Source organism: Nerophis ophidion, linkage group LG10 (genome assembly GCF_033978795.1).
Source record: "Nerophis ophidion isolate RoL-2023_Sa linkage group LG10, RoL_Noph_v1.0, whole genome shotgun sequence".
Classification (NCBI taxonomy): Eukaryota; Metazoa; Chordata; class Actinopteri; order Syngnathiformes; family Syngnathidae; genus Nerophis; species Nerophis ophidion.
The window spans coordinates 62,127,078-62,147,077 of NC_084620.1; the positions used below are offsets into that span (position 1 = coordinate 62,127,078).

The window sequence follows — 20,000 nt, forward strand, 5'->3', positions numbered from 1 at the left end:
TAGTAGTAGTAGTAATAGCAGCAGTAGTAATTGTAGTAGTAGTAGTTGTAGTAATAGCAGTAGTAGTAGTAGTAGTAATAGCAGCAGTAGTAATAGTAGTAGTAATAGCAGTAACAGCAGTAGCAGCAGTAGTAGTAATAGCAGCAGTAGTAATAGCAGTAGCAGCAGTAGTAGTAGTAGTAGTAATAGCAGCAGTAGTAATAGCAGTAGCAGCAGTAGTAGTAATAGCAGCAGTAGTAATAGCAGTAGCAGCAGTAGTAGTAGTAGCAGCAGTAGTAGCAGCAGGTAATAATTTAAAAGTAAACATGAACAGAACAAAACAATGTATCTATTTTTGAATCATCATAATGTAAATATTGGACATGAATTAATCAACTGAAGCATATTGTTGTCAACCATGATATGACATATTATCAATCCCTGTGATTTTATCCTAACTTATTCATTTTAGCATTACATTTTATTATCATCATTAATTTATGTCATATAATGTTTTAAATGTGATCAGAATCATTTCTAATGTGGCCATGATTCATGGACAAACATACTAAAAAAGAACATAAACAAAGGTGCTCTGTTTGAGCCACACATTACATTTAAGCTGAACTACATCAGAGAACTACAAATCCCATCAGCCAAACCAGGAAGTAAAGTGCCGGTATTTTCAAACTCAAGCCAAGAATAAACCCACAATCACTCAAATTCATCCGGACACACACAAGGTGACAACACTCTAATACAACAGAGTTTAATCTGCTTGTACTCTTTTACTTCATCATTTTGTCGACGTCCTTCAGAAGCTAAAACAGTGCGTGTTTGTCAAACAGCCAGCAGCCACACAACACGCGGACACACAACAAACACAACAGAAAGGAAGCCAGCAAACATGGATTTTAAACAATAGTTCAGTTGATCTAAGCAAGAAAAGCGGACACAAAATGATCTTACCAGTGATGAAGCACGCTGTCTTTGACCAAACTAACAATGTCACCATTTTTAAAAGCTACCTAAGTAGTCACATGACAGTGCTAGCCACGCCCATCTTATAACTCCCAAGCAAGACCGCCATAAATACATATACACATCATAAATACACACAGTAAATACAACACACACACACACACACACACACACACACACACACACACACACACACACACACACGCACGCACACACACACACACACACACAGACACAAACACACGCACACAGACACACACACACACACACACACACACACACACACACACACACACACACACACACACACACACACACACACACACACACAGTTAGCAGTTGTAACTGAGCTGAATGACCCGAGTGGAAGTTCCTCTGACAGTTCCTAATTGAATCAGCAGACGTGTCCTAAAGCGTCCATTCGAGCGCCTGAGAATCGATGGGCGATGACATATCTTCTTCTTCGTCTTGTCTGGGGACGAAGATGTGGACTTGGAAGCCAAACTGGAAGGTTTGCATGTATGATGACATAATGTACCTTATGTCCCGGCAACACATCTGCTTTCAAAGGACTTTGGCTTATTAGTGATTCTCAGAGCCCAAAAACAGTCTGCGGGCTATAGAGCCTTTTCTATTGGGGCTTCAGTACTCTGGAATGTTCTAGCAGTAACAGTTAGAGATGTTACCTCAGTAGAAGCATTTAAGTCCCATCTTAAAACTCATTTGTATACTCTAGCCTTTACATGTGTTAGATCCACTATAGACTGGACTCTCACTATTATGTTAGATCCACTATGGACTGGACTCTCACTATTATGTTAGATCCACTATAGACTGGACTCTCACTATTATGTTAGATCCACTATGGACTGGACTCTCACTATTATGTTAGATCCACTATAGACTGGACTCTCACTATTATGTTGGATCCACTATGGACTGGACTCTCACACTATTATGTTAGATCCACTATGGACTGGACTCTCACACTATTATGTTAGATCCACTATAGACTGGACTCACACTATTATGTTAGATCCACTATGGACTGGACTCTCACTATTATGTTAGATCCACTATAGACTGGACTCTCACTATTATGTTAGATCCACTATGGACTGGACTCTCACACTATTATGTTAGATCCACTATGGACTGGACTCTCACACTATTATGTTAGATCCACTATAGACTGGACTCACACTATTATGTTAGATCCACTATGGACTGGACTCTCACTATTATGTTGGATCCACTATGGACTGGACTCTCACTATTATGTTAGATCCACTATGGACTGGACTCACACTATTATGTTAGATCCACTATAGACTGGACTCACACTATTATGTCAGATCCACTATGGACTGGAGTCTCACACTATTATGTTAGATCCACTATGGACTGGACTCTCACTATTATGTTAGATCCACTATGGACTGGACTCTCACTATTATGTTAGATCCACTATGGACTGGACTCTCACTATTATGTTGGATCCACTATAGACTGGACTCACACTACTATGTTAGATCCACTATGGACTGGACTCTCACACTATTATGTTAGATCCACTATGGACTGGACTCTCACTATTATGTTAGATCCACTATGGACTGGACTCTCACTATTATGTTAGATCCACTATAGACTGGACTCTCACTATTATGTTAGATCCACTATGGACTGGACTCTCACTATTATGTTAGATCCACTATGGACTGGACTCTCACACTATTATGTTAGATCCACTATGGACTGGACTCTCACACTATTATGTTAGATCCACTATAGACTGGACTCACACTATTATGTTAGATCCACTATGGACTGGACTCTCACTATTATGTTAGATCCACTATGGACTGGACTCTCACTATTATGTTAGATCCACTATGGACTGGACTCTCACTATTATGTTAGATCCACTATGGACTGGACTCTCACTATTATGTTAGATCCACTATGGACTGGACTCTCACTATTATGTTAGATCCACTATAGACTGGACTCACACTATTATGTTAGATCCACTATGGACTGGACTCTCACTATTATGTTAGATCCACTATGGACTGGACTCTCACTATTATGTTAGATCCACTATGGACTGGACTCTCACTATTATGTTAGATCCACTATGGACTGGACTCTCACTATTATGTTAGATCCACTATGGACTGGACTCTCACTATTATGTTAGATCCACTATGGACTGGACTCTCACTATTATGTTAGATCCACTATGGACTGGACTCTCACTATTATGTTAGATCCACTATGGACTGGACTCTCACTATTATGTTAGATCTACTATGGACTGGACTCTCACACTATTATGTTAGATCCACTATGGACTGGACTCTCACACTATTATGTTAGATCCACTATGGACTGGACTCTCACACTATTATGTTAGATCCACTATGGACTGGACTCTCACACTATTATGTTAGATCCACTATGGACTGGACTCTCACACTATTATGTTAGATCCACTATGGACTGGACTCTCACTATTATGTTAGTTCCACTATGGACTGGACTCTCACTATTATGTTAGATCTACTATGAACTGGACTCTCACACTATTATGTTAGATCCACTATGGACTGGACTCTCACACTATTATGTTAGATCCACTATGGACTGGACTCTCACTATTATGTTAGTTCCACTATGGACTGGACTCTCACTATTATGTTAGATCTACTATGGACTGGACTCTCACACTATTATGTTAGATCCACTATGGACTGGACTCTCACACTATTATGTTAGATCCACTATGGACTAGAGGTGTGCCAAAACATCGATACTACGATATATTGCGATATTTCCTCTTGCGGTGTGTTATTGATACACGGGCGTCAAATATGGATATTTATAAACATAAACATACAGCCGTTTTAAACAGATTCACCCACAAAAACCTGTTTGATTTATGGAGTCACTACTTGGAGCCTCCACATCATGGCGCTCTAGCGCAGTACTCTAGAGTACTCTAGTAGAGTACTCTTTGAAAGGAAAGAAGAAGAAGAAGAAGCAGCAGATGGAGGGAATGCTGCAAAGCGGAGGATTGAATAGCAGAGAAAAAGCCGTGAAAGATGCAGCGGCCACTTTTAAATGTAAAGTCTGGGCCCACTTCAGCTTTTACTACACAGACAACAAAACAACACTTGATGAAGAGTTTGCAATGTGCAAGAAGTGTCTCACGAAGGTCAAGTACACGAGCAACACAACAAACATGCACAGCCAACTTGTCCGCCATCATCCTGAGTTCGCCACGGAGCAAATGGCGAGTAGCAACGCTAATGCTAACATTTCTGTTAGCCAGCCTCCAATCAACATCGTGTTTAAAGCAGAACTTCCTCCTGCATCCTCAGTTGCTGCCAGCATCACTAAGTCCATTGCCTGCTTTATTTCTAAAGATCTTAGACCATGTAGGATCTTAAAATGTGTTCTCAGGTTTTCATAAGACCACCCAGACTGAAATGTTTGTTTTTTATATACAGTCAAGTGCCAGTTTTCATAAAACAATTTGAAGTTCAGTAGCACTGAAATGTTTATTTTCTGCATTCATTTTGTTTTTTTTAATCATTTTAATTTGCACTGACAAAAAACATGTTGGTGAAATTGATTCAGTGCAGTCAATAAATTTAGAATTTCTTCAGTGACACTGAAATCCTGATGTATCGTGGATGACATTTCTTTCAACACATCGATTATCGCATAATCCTTGTATCGTGATCTTATTGTTATCGTGGGCAAAATATCGTGATATTATCGTACCGCGAGGTACCTGATGATACCCAGCCCTACTATGGACTACAGTCCCCTCCAAAGTTTCTCATTGTCACCCTATTGGGTTGAGTTTTTCCTTGCCCTGATGTGGGATCTGAGCCGAGGATGTGGTTGTGACTTGTGCAGCCCTTTGAGACACTGGGGAGTTAGGACATTATAAGTAAACATTGATTGATTAAAGATGTCTTCTGTCCACCGGAAACCTTTGGCCCTTTGCCCACTTTGATCGACTTCCATGGCTGATGGGCAGTTGGGGAGACATTGCCACGGTAACAGGAGGCGTGACGGAGGAGTCTTCATCACTTGGACACGCTGATAACGCAACGATCCCCGAGTAGAACTTCTTGGCTTTGGTTCTGCTCCGTCTTGGAGTGGAATGGCAGTGAAGCGGCCGTAAAAAGTAGCAGCATGCAGACAGCTGACTGGCCTGCAGCTCAATGTGTGTGTGTGTGTGTGTGTGTTTTACTTAAATCCATCTGTTGTTGCGTGTCGGCCTGAGGCGGACAGACAAAAAGAGAAAAGCCGAGCTGTGAGAGCGCGGCGTGTAGGTGTGTGTGTGTGTGTGTGTGTGTGTGTGTGTGTGTGTGTGTGTGTGTGTGTGTGTGTGTGTGTGCGTGTGTGCGTGGGCACCCTCGGGCACTGCTGTCTGCGGGTCCCAGATGGAGCCAGAACCCCACAGAACACATCAGTCCACTTGGCGTGCTTCACACCCAGATTGAGTCCAACAGCGCGGGCGGGCACATCACCTGAGCCTGCACGCGCCGCAGGGTCACGCCTACGAGATAGCACGCCGCCATCCCAGCCCGACGCGTTACATGATCACCACTTCATGACTTCTTAGGGACGCCAACACGTGTTTCGAGATTACTTTTTTCTTTGCTGACTCGTGAAGTTTGCGTTTCCGCCCGCGGTTCCCTCGGCGGTCCTCGGGGGAGTGAAGCGAGCGGATTGACAACAGATGGCGCCCGGCGGCTCTGGGACCTCACGCTCACATCAAGCGAGCGGAAAAAAAAGAAAAAAGGGGGCCAGGCCGAGGCCGCGTGTCCACATCAGTGTGGTCATGCGGACTCGGAGGTGGGCCCACAGAGACCATGTGCACAGACCGGAGCATCAACACCTGCTAACATCTGCTGATGTCAAGTCTGAGGAGGCACAGGAAGACCACTGCTCTGTAAAGTCAAAGTCCACTATACCCTGGACTCTAACTATTATGTTAGATCCACTACACACTGGACTCTAACTATTATGTTAGATCCACTACACACTGGACTCTAACTATTATGTTAGATCCACTACACACTGGACTCTCACTATTATGTTAGATCCACTATACACTGGACTCTCACTATTATGTTAGATCCACTATGGACTGGACTCTAACTATTATGTTGGATCCACTATACACTGGACTCTAACTATTATGTTAGATCCACTACACACTGGACTCTAACTATTATGTTAGATCCACTACACACTGGACTCTCACTATTATGTTAGATCCACTATACACTGGACTCTCACTATTATGTTAGATCCACTATGGACTGGACTCTAACTATTATGTTAGATCCACTACACACTGGACTCTCACTATTATGTTAGATCCACTATACACTGGACTCTCACTATTATGTTAGATCCACTATACACTGGACTCTAACTATTATGTTAGATCCACTACACACTGGACTCTAACTATTATGTTGGATCCACTATGGACTGGACTCTAACTATTATGTTAGATCCACTATACACTGGACTCTAACTATTATGTTGGATCCACTACACACTGGACTCTAACTATTATGTTAGATCCACTATACACTGGACTCTAACTATTATGTTAGATCCACTACACACTGGACTCTAACTATTATGTTAGATCCACTATGGACTGGACTCTAACTATTATGTTGGATCCACTACACACTGGACTCTAACTATTATGTTAGATCCACTACACACTGGACTCTAACTATTATGTTAGATCCACTATGGACTGGACTCTAACTATTATGTTAGATCCACTATACACTGGACTCTAACTATTATGTTAGATCCACTACACACTGGACTCTAACTATTATGTTAGATCCACTATACACTGGACTCTAACTATTATGTTAGATCCACTACACACTGGACTCTAACTATTATGTTAGATCCACTATGGACTGGACTCTAACTATTATGTTAGATCCACTATACACTGGACTCTACCTATTATGTTAGATCCACTACACACTGGACTCTAACTATTATGTTAGATCCACTATACACTGGACTCTAACTATTATGTTTGATCCACTATACACTGGACTCTAACTATTATGTTAGATCCACTACACACTGGACTCTAACTATTATGTTAGATCCACTATGGACTGGACTCTCACACTATTATGTTAGATCCACTATGGACTGGACTCTCACTATTATGTTAGATCCACTATGGACTTGACTCTCACACTATTATGTTAGATCCACTATAGACTGGACTCTAACTATTATGTTAGATCCACTATGGACCGGACTCTCACAATATTATGTTAGATCCAATGAGGACTGGACTCTTAGAACATTATGCTAGATCCACTATGGATTCGACTCTCACTATTATGTGAGATCCACTATGGACTGGACTCTCACACTATTATGTTAGATCCACTACGGACTGGACTCTTAGAACATTATGCTAGATCCACTATGGACTGGACTCTTAGAACATTATGCTAGATCCACTTTGGACTGGACTCTCACTATTATGTTCGATCCACTATGGACTGGACTCTCACTATTATGTTAGACCCACTATGGACTGGACTCTCACTATTATGTGAGATCCACTATGGACTGGACTCTCACACTATTAGGTTAGATCCACTACGGACTGGACTCATAGAACATTATGCTAGATCCACTTTGGACTGGACTCTCACTATTATGTTCGATCCACTATGGACTGGACTCTCACTATTATGTTAGACCCACTATGGACTGGACTCTCACACTATTATGTTAGATCCACTATGGACTGGACTCTCACACTATTATGTTAGATCCACTATGGACTGGACTCTCACACTATTATGCTAGATCCACTATGGACTGGACTCTTAGAACATTATGTTAGATCCACTTTGGACTGGACTCTCACTATTATGTTCGATCCACTATGGACTGGACTCTCACTATTATGTTAGACCCACTATGGACTGGACGCTCACACTATTATGTTAGATCCACTATGGACTGGACTCTCACACTATTATGTTAGATCCACTATGGACTAGACTCTCACACTATTATATTAGATCCACTATGGACTGAATGGACTCTCACTATTATGTTAGATCCACTATGGACTGGACTCTCACTATTATGTTAGATCCACTATGGACTGGACTCTCAGTATTATGTTAGATCCACTACGGACTGGACTCTTAGAACATTATGCTAGATCCACTATACATGCAGCTAAACCCACCATCCACTACATTAGCTCCGCCCACACAAGACCAGGACACAGCACAGTGGTAAAGTCCGGGCTGCTTACCGAGTTTGGGCAGCGAGTACTGGACTTTGAAGTAGTCCTGGTAGAATCCCAGTAGCCTCTTGGTGACATGCAGGGCGTAGTCCCCGGCCCCGCTGGCGATGGCGTCCGGCCGTGCGTACAAACGGATCTAAAAGGGAGAGGAGGGAAATAAACTTTATTTAGGATCAATGAAAACACGTCTTTAAAACATCTAAAGGCTTAGTGGCCACATGCGTGGACAAATTGTGTACACTACTGAATTGGGGTCTAATGGCCACTTATGTGGACACTTATACTGCCATCTGGGGGTGTCAGAAGAGTATAACATACAATGGAATTTGGGGGGGGGGGGGAGTGTAAAAATAAGAATTAGCATGTCACTACACATGAAGTACACATTTGTGTACTTATGGACTAAGTACATCACATCAGAAGATGATTCTTAGTTGTTATTCTAATCAGGGTCCAAAAAGCCCAAAAAGCAAAGATAAATAAAATGAAAAAAGCATGTAAAAAAAAACCCCGCTTGGGCCTTGAGAGGTTTGTTCACATGTGACTCATCGCCGTCTTCCACTTCACCGAGCACGGTGCGGGCGTCATGCGGAATGTGCGACCCGCACGTGCAACACATGAGCCAGGATCCATAATCCATACTTCCTGGTCATGTGACTGGCCTCATTGTTGACATGTTGCCACATGCGAAGAAGAGGAGGGCTCTGTCTCAACTCACGCACTCGCACACTTGCGCACTCAACCCACTCGCACACTCAACCCACTCGCACACTTGCGCACTCAACGCACTCGCACACTCAACCCACTCGCACACTTGCGCACTCAACCCACTCGCACACTTGCGCACTCAACCCACTTGCACACTTGCGCACTCAACCCACTCGCACACTTGCGCACTCAACCCACTCGCACACTTGCGCACTCAACCCACTCGCACACTGGCGCACTCAACCCGCTCGCACACTTGCGCACTCAACCCACTCGCACACTCAACCCACTCGCACACTTGCGCACTCAACGCACTCGCACACTCAACCCACTCGCACACTTGCGCACTCAACCCACTCGCACACTTGCGCACTCAACCCACTTGCACACTTGCGCACTCAACCCACTCGCACACTTGCGCACTCAACCCACTCGCACACTTGCGCACTCAACCCGCTCGCACACTGGCGCACTCAACCCGCTCGCACACTTGCGCACTCAACCCACTCGCACACTTGCGCACTCAACCCACTCGCACACTTGCGCACTCAACCCACTCGCACACTTGCGCACTCAACCCACTCGCACACTCAACCCACTCGCACACTTGCGCACTCAACCCACTCGCACACTTGCGCACTCAACCCACTCGCACACTGGCGCACTCAACCCACTCGCACACTTGCGCACTCAACCCACTCGCACACTTGCGCACTCAACCCACTCGCACACTTGCGCACTCAACCCACTCGCACACTTGCGCACTCAACCCACTCGCACACTTGCGCACTCAACCCACTCGCACACTGGCGCACTCAACCCACTCGCACACTTGCGCACTCAACCCACTTGCACACTTGCGCACCCAACCCACTCGCACACTGGCGCACTCAACCCACTCGCACACTTGCGGACACACGCTTGGCGTTCTGATTGCACAAGTATGGAGAAGTATGGACCCGTACACTTACACTCAGCATTCTGAGTGCAAACGTATGCTTTAGTGTGGAATTGCATACTTACTTTTAGCATTCTGATTGAATAAGTGTGCATAAGTATGGACTTGCATACATACACAACATTGTGAGTGCATAATAAGTAGACACAATTTCCAGAATGGATCATTAAAGTTTGCATACAGTAAGTGTGAACTTGCATACTTACACTAAGCATTTTGAGTGCATAAGTGTGCATACAGTAAGTATGGACCCGAGTTTTTACACTAAGCATTCTGAGTGCATAAGTAAGCATATAGTAAGTATGGACCTGCATATTTACTGTATGCATACTTATGCACTCAGAATGCTTAGTGTGTGTATGGACTTATATTTTTACACTAAGCATTCTGAGTGCATAAGTATGCATACAGTAAGTATGGATATGCAGACTTACACTATGCATTCTGAGTGCATAAGTATGCATACCGTTAGTATGGACTTATATACTTAAACTAAGCATTCTGAGTACAAAAGTATGCATACAATAAGTATGGACTTGCATATGTACATTATAGCAAACTAAATGCATAAGTATGCTTGCAGTAAGTATGGACTTGCATACTTACACTAAGCATTCTGAGTGCATAAGTATGTATACAGTAAGTATGGACTTGCATACTTAAATTAAGCACTCTGAGAGTATAAGTATGCATACAGTAGGTATCGACTTGCATACTTAAACTAAGCATTCTGAATGTATAAGTATGCATACAGTAAGTATGGCTTTGCAATCTTGCATTATAGCATACTAAATGCATAGGTATGCATACATTAAGTATGGACTTTCATACTTCCACTTAGTATTCTTTGTGCATAAGTATGCAGAAGGCTAGACTTGCAATACTTCTACCCAGCATTTGGAGTGCATAAGTATGTACTGGCACACTTCCACTCAGCATTCTGAGTATGGACTTGGTCCTGAGGATGAGTGAGCCTTGTCTATCCACCAATCAACACACAGCACTTTGTCCAACTCTGGGAGTGTCTCTTTCAGACATATTTTCACAATAAAAGCCAAGAGGTCAAGCTGAAGTATCCTGTCATCCGCGCTCACTCGGCTGACGGCCGGGTTCACCGCGGCGCTTTAGCGACGGATAGAGGAGTGGCCTTGTCACCAGACGTCTCCACGGCGACCGCTGTGCAGCACGCCAGCCGGGGAGAGAGGCGAGCGCAGGTCAGCAGCCATGAATGGTGATGAAATATCAATAAAACAGAGGCGCCCCCACTTTTCTATTGACCAAGTGGAGGGGATCTACCTCCGTGTTTTTACACCCGTTTTGAGCCCCCACTTTTCCTTTGACCAAGTGGAGGGGATCTACCTCCGTGTTTTTACACCCGTTTTGAGCCAAGGCAAATTGTTTTCATTTTAAAAAAAATAGGGAGGCACAGCTCCAGCAAAACCCGTTAAAAATGAAACCCAGGTCGCCGTGCCTTATTTTGACTTTGTTGCTGTTTTGCTTTAGTTCTTATTTTGAGCTGGTATTTTGGAGGCCCTTCCTATTTTGTTGGTCTTTTCCTGTTGCAGTTCACGCCTTCCTTGTTCCTTGTGTTCGCAAACATATTTATTATCTATTTTTATATACAGTATATTATATTCAATATATATATTCAGATATGATGAATATTTATAAATATTTACCATAGTTATATCTATTTAGGTTGTGCGGATGCCATCTTTCTTTGTCGAGACATTGTTGATTGTCATGTCAAGTACGGATGTAGTCAATTATATTTATATAGCGCTTTTCTCTAGTGACTCAAAGCCCTTTTACATAGTGAAAGCCAATATCAGTAGAAGCATTTAAGTCTCACCTTAAAACTCATCTGTATACTCTAGCCTTTAAATAGACCTCCTTTTTAGACCAGTTGATCTGCCGCTTCTTTTCTTTCTCCTATGTCCCCCCCTCCCTTGTGGAGGGGGTCCGGTCCGATGACCATGGATGAAGTACTGGCTGTCCAGAGTCGAGACCCAGGATGGACCGCTCGTCGGGACCCAGGATGGACCGCTCGCCTGTATCGGTTGGGGACGTCTCTACGCTGCTGATCCGCTTGAGATGGTTTCCTGTGGACGGGACTCTCGCTGCTGTCTTGGATCCGCTTGAACTGAACTCTCGCGGCTGTGTTGGAGCCACTATGGATTGAACTTTCACAGTATCATGTTAGACCCGCTCGACATCCATTGCTTTCGGTCCCCTAGAGAGGGGGGTTGCCCACATCTGAGGTCCTCTCCAAGGTTTCTCATAGTCAGCATTGTCACTGGCGTCCCACTGGATGTGAATTCTCTCTGCCCACTGGGTGTGAGTTTTCCTTGCCCTTTTGTGGGTTCTTCCGAGGATGTTGTAGTCGTAATGACTTGTGCAGTCCTTTGAGACATTTGTGATTTGGGGCTATATAAATAAACATTGATTGATTGAAGTTCCATTTAAAGCAGTGTGGGTGGCACTGGGAGCAGGTGGGTAAAGTGTCTTGCCCAAGGACACAACGGCAGCGACGAGGATGGCGGGAGCGGGGATCGAACTTGGAACCCTCAAGTTGCTGGCACAACCACTGTTTTGTGGACATTGTCTCTGCTCCCTACGCTGTAAGTCTTTGCTGTCGTCCAGCATTCTGTTTTTGTTTATTTTGTAGCCAGTTCACTTTTACTTTCCTTTTGCACAGCCTTCCCAATGCTTCAGTGCCCTCTTGTTCATTTTTAGTTTAGTCATTGCACACCTTTTTTACCTTCACGCTGCCTCCCGCTGTGCTCTGCATATTGGGATCACCCTCGTCGCACCTGACACGTTCTGACTGTCACACAAGCAGTGAAGTGCCCGTTGACACCTCCTGACAGGGAGGAGTACTACATGGTTACCCTGACAAGCTCTACACAGCACAGACACTGAGCAACGGCACATTATTTACAAATTATAAAAAACATTTTTTTTTGCACCATTAGGTGAGGTTGCATAATTTTCCTCATTCATATATATAATTTATATTTATTTAGTTATGAAAGAGACGTTTTTGCTGACAAGTTAAAAGTGTTGAGGGGGCGGTATAACTCGGTTCGTAGAGCGGCCGTGCCAGCAACTTGAGGGTCCTAGGTTTGATCCCCACTTCTGCCGTTGTGTCCTTGGGCAAGACACTTAATTTTTTACCATGAATGGATAAATGTGGACCCCGACTTAAACAAGTTGAAAAACTTATTCGGGTGTTACCATTTAGTGTCAGAGGTGGGTAGTAACGCGCTACATTTACTCAGTTACATCTACTTGAGTAACTTTTGGGATAGATTGGACTTCTAAGAGTAGTTTTAATGCAACATACTTTTACTTTTACTTGAGTATATTTATAGAGAAGAAACGCTACTTTTACTCCGTTCCATTTATCTACATTCAGCTCGCTACTCGCTACTGATTTTTATCGATCTGTTAATGCACGCTTTGTTTGTTTTGTTTTGTCAGACAGACCTTCAAAGTAGGATCTATCACTTCCTGCGTTTCACCAATCAAATGCAGTCATTGGTGACCTTTGACTCTGTTTCACCAATCAAATGCAGTCACTGGTGACCTTTGACTCTGTTTCACCAATCAAACAGAGCCAGGCGCTCACATGATTAACTGCACTTTTTTTTATAAACCTTTATTTATAAATTTCAACATTTACAAACAGTTGAAAATAATAATCATAATCAAAGTAAGTACAAAAACAGTATAAAAAACGTACAAAACAGCGCCAGGGAATTGTAAATTTAAAGTAACTAAAATAGAATGCAAAAATTATACAGGGACGGCGTGGCGCAGTGGGGAGAGTGGCCGTGCGCAACCCGAGGGTCACTGGTTCAAATCCCACCTAGAACCAACCTCGTCACGTCCGTTGTGTCCTGAGCAAGACACTTCACCCTTGCTCCTGATGGGTGCTGGTTGGCGCCTTGCATGGCAGCTCCCTCCATCAGTGTGTGAATGTGTGTGTGAATGGGTAAATGTGGAAGTAGTGTCAAAGCGCTTTGAGTACCTTGAAGGTAGAAAAGCGCTATACAAGTACAACCCATTTATCATTTATTTATATATATATATATATATATATATATATAAAAATTATATATATATATATATATATATATACATATATATATATATATATATATATAAAATCAACAAAGTGCAAAGCCATAGGCTCACTCAATCTCAGTAAATAATTTAAATTTGGAAAACAGCATCATCGTTTTCACAGCTTTCTGTTAGAGGTAGAGAGTTTTAATGTAGAGTTCTACATCTTTTTTAAAGGCACAAAAAACAGGTCGGGTATTGAGAAACTTACATTTATGAATATAAAACTTAGCCAATAGTATCATGAGGTTGCAAAGGTAAAATTAATTTTCAATTTTTTTTTCAATACAGTGTATAACCAAATATATATTATTTGATATCTATTATTGTTTTGGTTGCTTAAGAGATATTCCTGGCTCTGAATTTGTTCATTGCTATTTTTATGTTTTTGTGCATTACTTGTTGCCGTCATCATTAAAGGAACAGGTTACTCATCAGTTACTCAGTACTTGAGTAGTTTTTTCACAACATACTTTTGACTTTTACTCAAGTAAATATTTGGGTGACTACTCCTTACTTTTACTTGAGTAATACATCTCTAAAGTAGCAGTACTCTTACTTGAGTACAATGTCTGGCTACTCTACCCACCTCTGCTTAGCAGTCAATTGTAGGGAATATGTACTGTACTGTACAATCTACTAATATGTACTGTACTGTACAATCTAATAATATGTACTGTACTGTGCAATCTACTAATAATATGTACTGTACTGTGCAATCTACTAATAATATGTACTGTACTGTGCAATCTACTAATATGTACTGTACTGTGCAATCTAATAATATGTACTTTACTGTGCAATCTATTAATATGTACTGTACTGTGCAATCTACTAATAATATGTACTGTACTGTGCAATCTAATAATATGTACTGTACTGTGCAATCTACTAATATGTACTGTACTGTGCAATCTAATAATATGTACTGTACTGTGCAATCTACTAATAATACGTACTGTACTGTACAATCTAATAATATGTACTGTACTGTGCAATCTACTAATAATATGTACTGTACTGTGCAATCTACTAATATGTACTGTACTGTGCAATCTACTAATAATATGTACTGTACTGTGCAATCTACTAATAATATGTACTGTACTGTGCAATCTACTAATATGTACTGTACTGTGCAATCTAATAATATGTACTGTACTGTGCAATCTACTAATAATACGTACTGTACTGTACAATCTAATAATATGTACTGTACTTTGCAATCTACTAATAATATGTACTGTACTGTGCAATCTACTAATAATATGTACTGTACTGTGCAATCTACTAATAATATGTACTGTACTGTACAATCTACTAATATGTACTGTACTGTGCAATCTACTAATAGAAGTCTCAATCATTCAGTCAATGAATTGAGTGACATTACAAGCATGTTTAACACATATAGATTCCTTTCTTTCATGAAGACAGGAACATAAGTTGCTGTATTACCTGATTCTGATGACTTGCGTTGATTACAATCGGACAGTAGTGATAATAATGTCCACATTTTCAAATGGAGGAGGAAAACAAGTCATCCTTTCACCAAAGTGGTTGGTTTTCGGCATCTTATTAGTCCAGCTTCCATGCTCCTTTTTGAACACGTTACAAGAAATACATCGGCGGCAAACTCCGTAGCTTGCTAGCTTGCACACGACACGCCGACTTCCTGAGACTCTTATTTTGTCAGCGTAGGCAGGATGAAGCAGGGCTTTTATTGTGAAGACAGGAACTGCGCGGTCTGTCTTTAGAGATTTGACGGCAGGTCCAGCGCGAGAGTCTGTTGAAAGCAAAAGTTTTCTGGGCTTCCGGTCGGTCATTATTTGATAATAATGATCTGGCAGCAGCCGGTGTCATCTCACAGCGAATGTCGAGCGAGTGAGGAAAGTGACGTCTTAGTGAAGATTGATGATCGCTAATTATTAGACCGATTTTTAAGGGTTTTATATTTTATTTTGAAGTATCGCTTTTGTTTATGAAGAACCGGATGTCTGGTGCGGGAAGTGTCCACTATTTTTTCGGGTTGTTTACTTCTTCTTGCTTCGGACTTTTGAGTGGGAAGGTGCTAGTTCTTCACTGCTCTCATTCTGTTGTAAATATTCTTCCTAAACACTTTAAAAGTAACACAATAAAGTTGGTACAAGTGATGTGTTGTTTTAACAATTTTCTTATTTAAAGGCCTACTGAAATGAGATGTTCTTATTTAAGCGGGGATAGCAGCTCCATTCTATGTGTCATACTTCATCATTTCCCCATATTGCCATATTTTTGCTGAAAGGATTTAGTAGAGAACATCCACCATAAAGTTGGCAACTTTTGGTCGCAGATAAAAAAAAGCCTTGCCTGTACCGGAAGTAGCAGACGATGTGCGCGTGACATCATGGGTTGTGGAGCTCCTCACATCTGAACATTGTTTACAATCATGGCCACCAGCAGCTGGAGCGATTCGGACCGAGAAAGCAATGATTTCCCCATTAATTTGAGTGAGGATGAAAATTTCGTGGATGAGGAAAGTTAGAGTGAAGGACTAGAAGAAAACAAATGAAATAAAGGTGATTGCAGTGGGAGCGATTCACATGTCATTTGACACATTTACTTATTAGATGACATAGTAAGTAATTAAATGAGCATAGTAAGTAATTAGATGACATAGTAAGTAATTAGATGACATAGTAAGTAATTAGATGAGTATAGTAAGTAATTAGATGACATAGTAAGTGATTAGATGACATAGTAAGTAATTAGATGACATAGTAAGTAATTAGATGACATAGTAAGTAATTAGATGAGCATAGTAAGTAATTAGATGACAGAGTAAGTAATTAGATGACATAGTAAGTAATTAGATGAGCATAGTAAGTAATTAGATGACAAAGTAAGTAATTAGATGACATAGTAAGTAATTAGATGACATAGTAAGTAATTAGATGAGCATAGTAAGTAATTAGATGACATAGTAAGTAATTAGATGACATAGTAAGTAATTAGATGAGCATAGTAGGTAATTAGATGACAAAGTAAGTAATTAGATGACATAGTAAGTAATTAGATGACATAGTAAGTAATTAGATGAGCATAGTAAGTAATTAGATGACATAGTAAGTAATTAGATGACATAGTAAGTAATTAGATGATGCAGATTCCAAGCAAGGAAAGACTTAGTATAGTTGAAGACTTAGACAAGATGAGTACACACCATGATGTCAGCTACACTTTCCATCTTAAACATCTCAAACAATGATTTGGAAATGTCCGGCGGGCCAAATTGAAATCAGCCCAGGTCTGCTCTAACCACTCGGCCACTGAAAGGGTGTTTCGGACTTTTGAGTTGGAAGGAGCAGAAATCAGTCTGCCAGAAAGCTGAGAGCTGTGTGTGTGTGTTTTGTGTTCCTAACAGAGGCTACCAATAATTAGTGAAAGGACGGCATGGGGAAGTGTCTTTTATTTAGAATAACTACATTGTGCAGACAAAGACTCACTACACCTGGCTGGCCATGGACTGACACACCCTCCACCATCGACGTAACTAAGACTCACTACACCTGGCTGGCCATGGACTGACACACCCTCCACCATCGACGTAACGAAGACTCACTACACCTGGCTGGCCATGGACTGACACACCCTCCACCATCGACGTAACGAAGACTCACTACACCTGGCTGGCCATGGACTGACACACCCTCCACCATCGACGTAACGAAGACTCACTACACCTGGCTGGCCATGGACTGACACACCCTCCACCATCGACGTAACGAAGACTCACTACACCTGGCTGGCCATGGACTGACACACCCTCCACCATCGACGTAACGAAGACTCACTACACCTGGCTGGCCATGGACTGACACACCCTCCACCATCGACGTAACGAAGACTCACTACACCTGGCTGGCCATGGACTGACACACCCTCCACCATCGACGTAACGAAGACTCACTACACCTGGCTGGCCATGGACTGACACACCCTCCGCCATCGACGTAACTAAGACTCACTACACCTGGCTGGCCATGGACTGACACACCCTCCGCCATCAACGTAACGAAGACTCACTACACCTGGCTGGCCATGGACTGACACACCCTCCACCATCGACGTAACTAAGATTCACTACACCTGGCTGGCCATGGACTGACACACCCTCCACCATCGACGTAACGAAGACTCACTACACCTGGCTGGCCATGGACTGACACACCCTCCACCATCGACGTAACGAAGACTCACTACACCTGGCTGGCCATGGACTGACACACCCTCCACCATCGACGTAACGAAGACTCACTACACCTGGCTGGCCATGGACTGACACACCCTCCGCCATCGACGTAACGAAGACTCACTACACCTGGCTGGCCATGGACTGACACACCCTCCACCATCGACGTAACTAAGACTCACTACACCTGGCTGGCCATGGACTGACACACCCTCCGCCATCGACGTAACTAAGACTCACTACACCTGGCTGGCCATGGACTGACACACCCTCCACCATCGACGTAACGAAGACTCACTACACCTGGCTGGCCATGGACTGACACACCCTCCACCATCGACGTAACTAAGACTCACTACACCTGGCTGGCCATGGACTGACACACCCTCCACCATCGACGTAACGAAGACTCACTACACCTGGCTGGCCATGGACTGACACACCCTCCACCATCGACGTAACTAAGACTCACTACACCTGGCTGGCCATGGACTGACACACCCTCCACCATCGACGTAACGAAGACTCACTACACCTGGCTGGCCATGGACTGACACACCCTCCACCATCGACGTAACTAAGACTCACTACACCTGGCTGGCCATGGACTGACACACCCTCCGCCATCGACGTAACGAAGACTCACTACACCTGGCTGGCCATGGACTGACACACCCTCCGCCATCGACGTAACGAAGACTCACTACACCTGGCTGGCCATGGACTGACACACCCTCCACCATCGACGTAACGAAGACTCACTACACCTGGCTGGCCATGGACTGACACACCCTCCACCATCGACGTAACTAAGACTCACTACACCTGGCTGGCCATGGACTGACACACCCTCCACCATCGACGTAACTAAGACTCACTACACCTGGCTGGCCATGGACTGACACACCCTCCACCATCGACGTAACGAAGACTCACTACACCTGGCTGGCCATGGACTGACACACCCTCCACCATCGACGTAACTAAGACTCACTACACCTGGCTGGCCATGGACTGACACACCCTCCGCCATCGACGTAACGAAGACTCACTACACCTGGCTGGCCATGGACTGGCACACCCTCCGCCATCGACGTAACGAAGACTCACTACACCTGGCTGGCCATGGACTGACACACCCTCCACCATCGACGTAACGAAGACTCACAACACCTGGCTGGCCATGGACTGACACACCCTCCACCATCGACGTAACGAAGACTCACTACACCTGGCTGGCCATGGACTGACACACCCTCCACCATCGACGTAACGAAGACTCACTACACCTGGCTGGCCATGGACTGACACACCCTCCACCATCGACGTAACTAAGACTCACTACACCTGGCTGGCCATGGACTGACACACCCTCCACCATCGACGTAACTAAGACTCACTACACCTGGCTGGCCATGGACTGACACACCCTCCACCATCGACGTAACGAAGACTCACTACACCTGGCTGGCCATGGACTGACACACCCTCCACCATCGACGTAACTAAGACTCACTACACCTGGCTGGCCATGGACTGACACACCCTCCACCATCGACGTAACTAAGACTCACTACACCTGGCTGGCCATGGACTGACACACCCTCCACCATCGACGTAACGAAGACTCACTACACCTGGCTGGCCATGGACTGACACACCCT

The 20,000-nt window shown here is 43.4% G+C and overlaps 1 protein-coding gene across 1 annotated transcript in view; it reads right to left on the minus strand.

The window, feature by feature from the left end:
• LOC133561128 (thyrotropin-releasing hormone-degrading ectoenzyme-like) overlaps positions 1-20,000 on the minus strand; it is a 141,286-nt gene that overhangs the window by 98,149 nt on the left and 23,137 nt on the right. Inside the window, exon 4 of the mRNA XM_061914378.1 lies at positions 8,321-8,447. Coding sequence (XP_061770362.1) covers positions 8,321-8,447 — 127 coding nt within the window. The remainder of the gene's footprint in view (positions 1-8,320; positions 8,448-20,000) is intronic.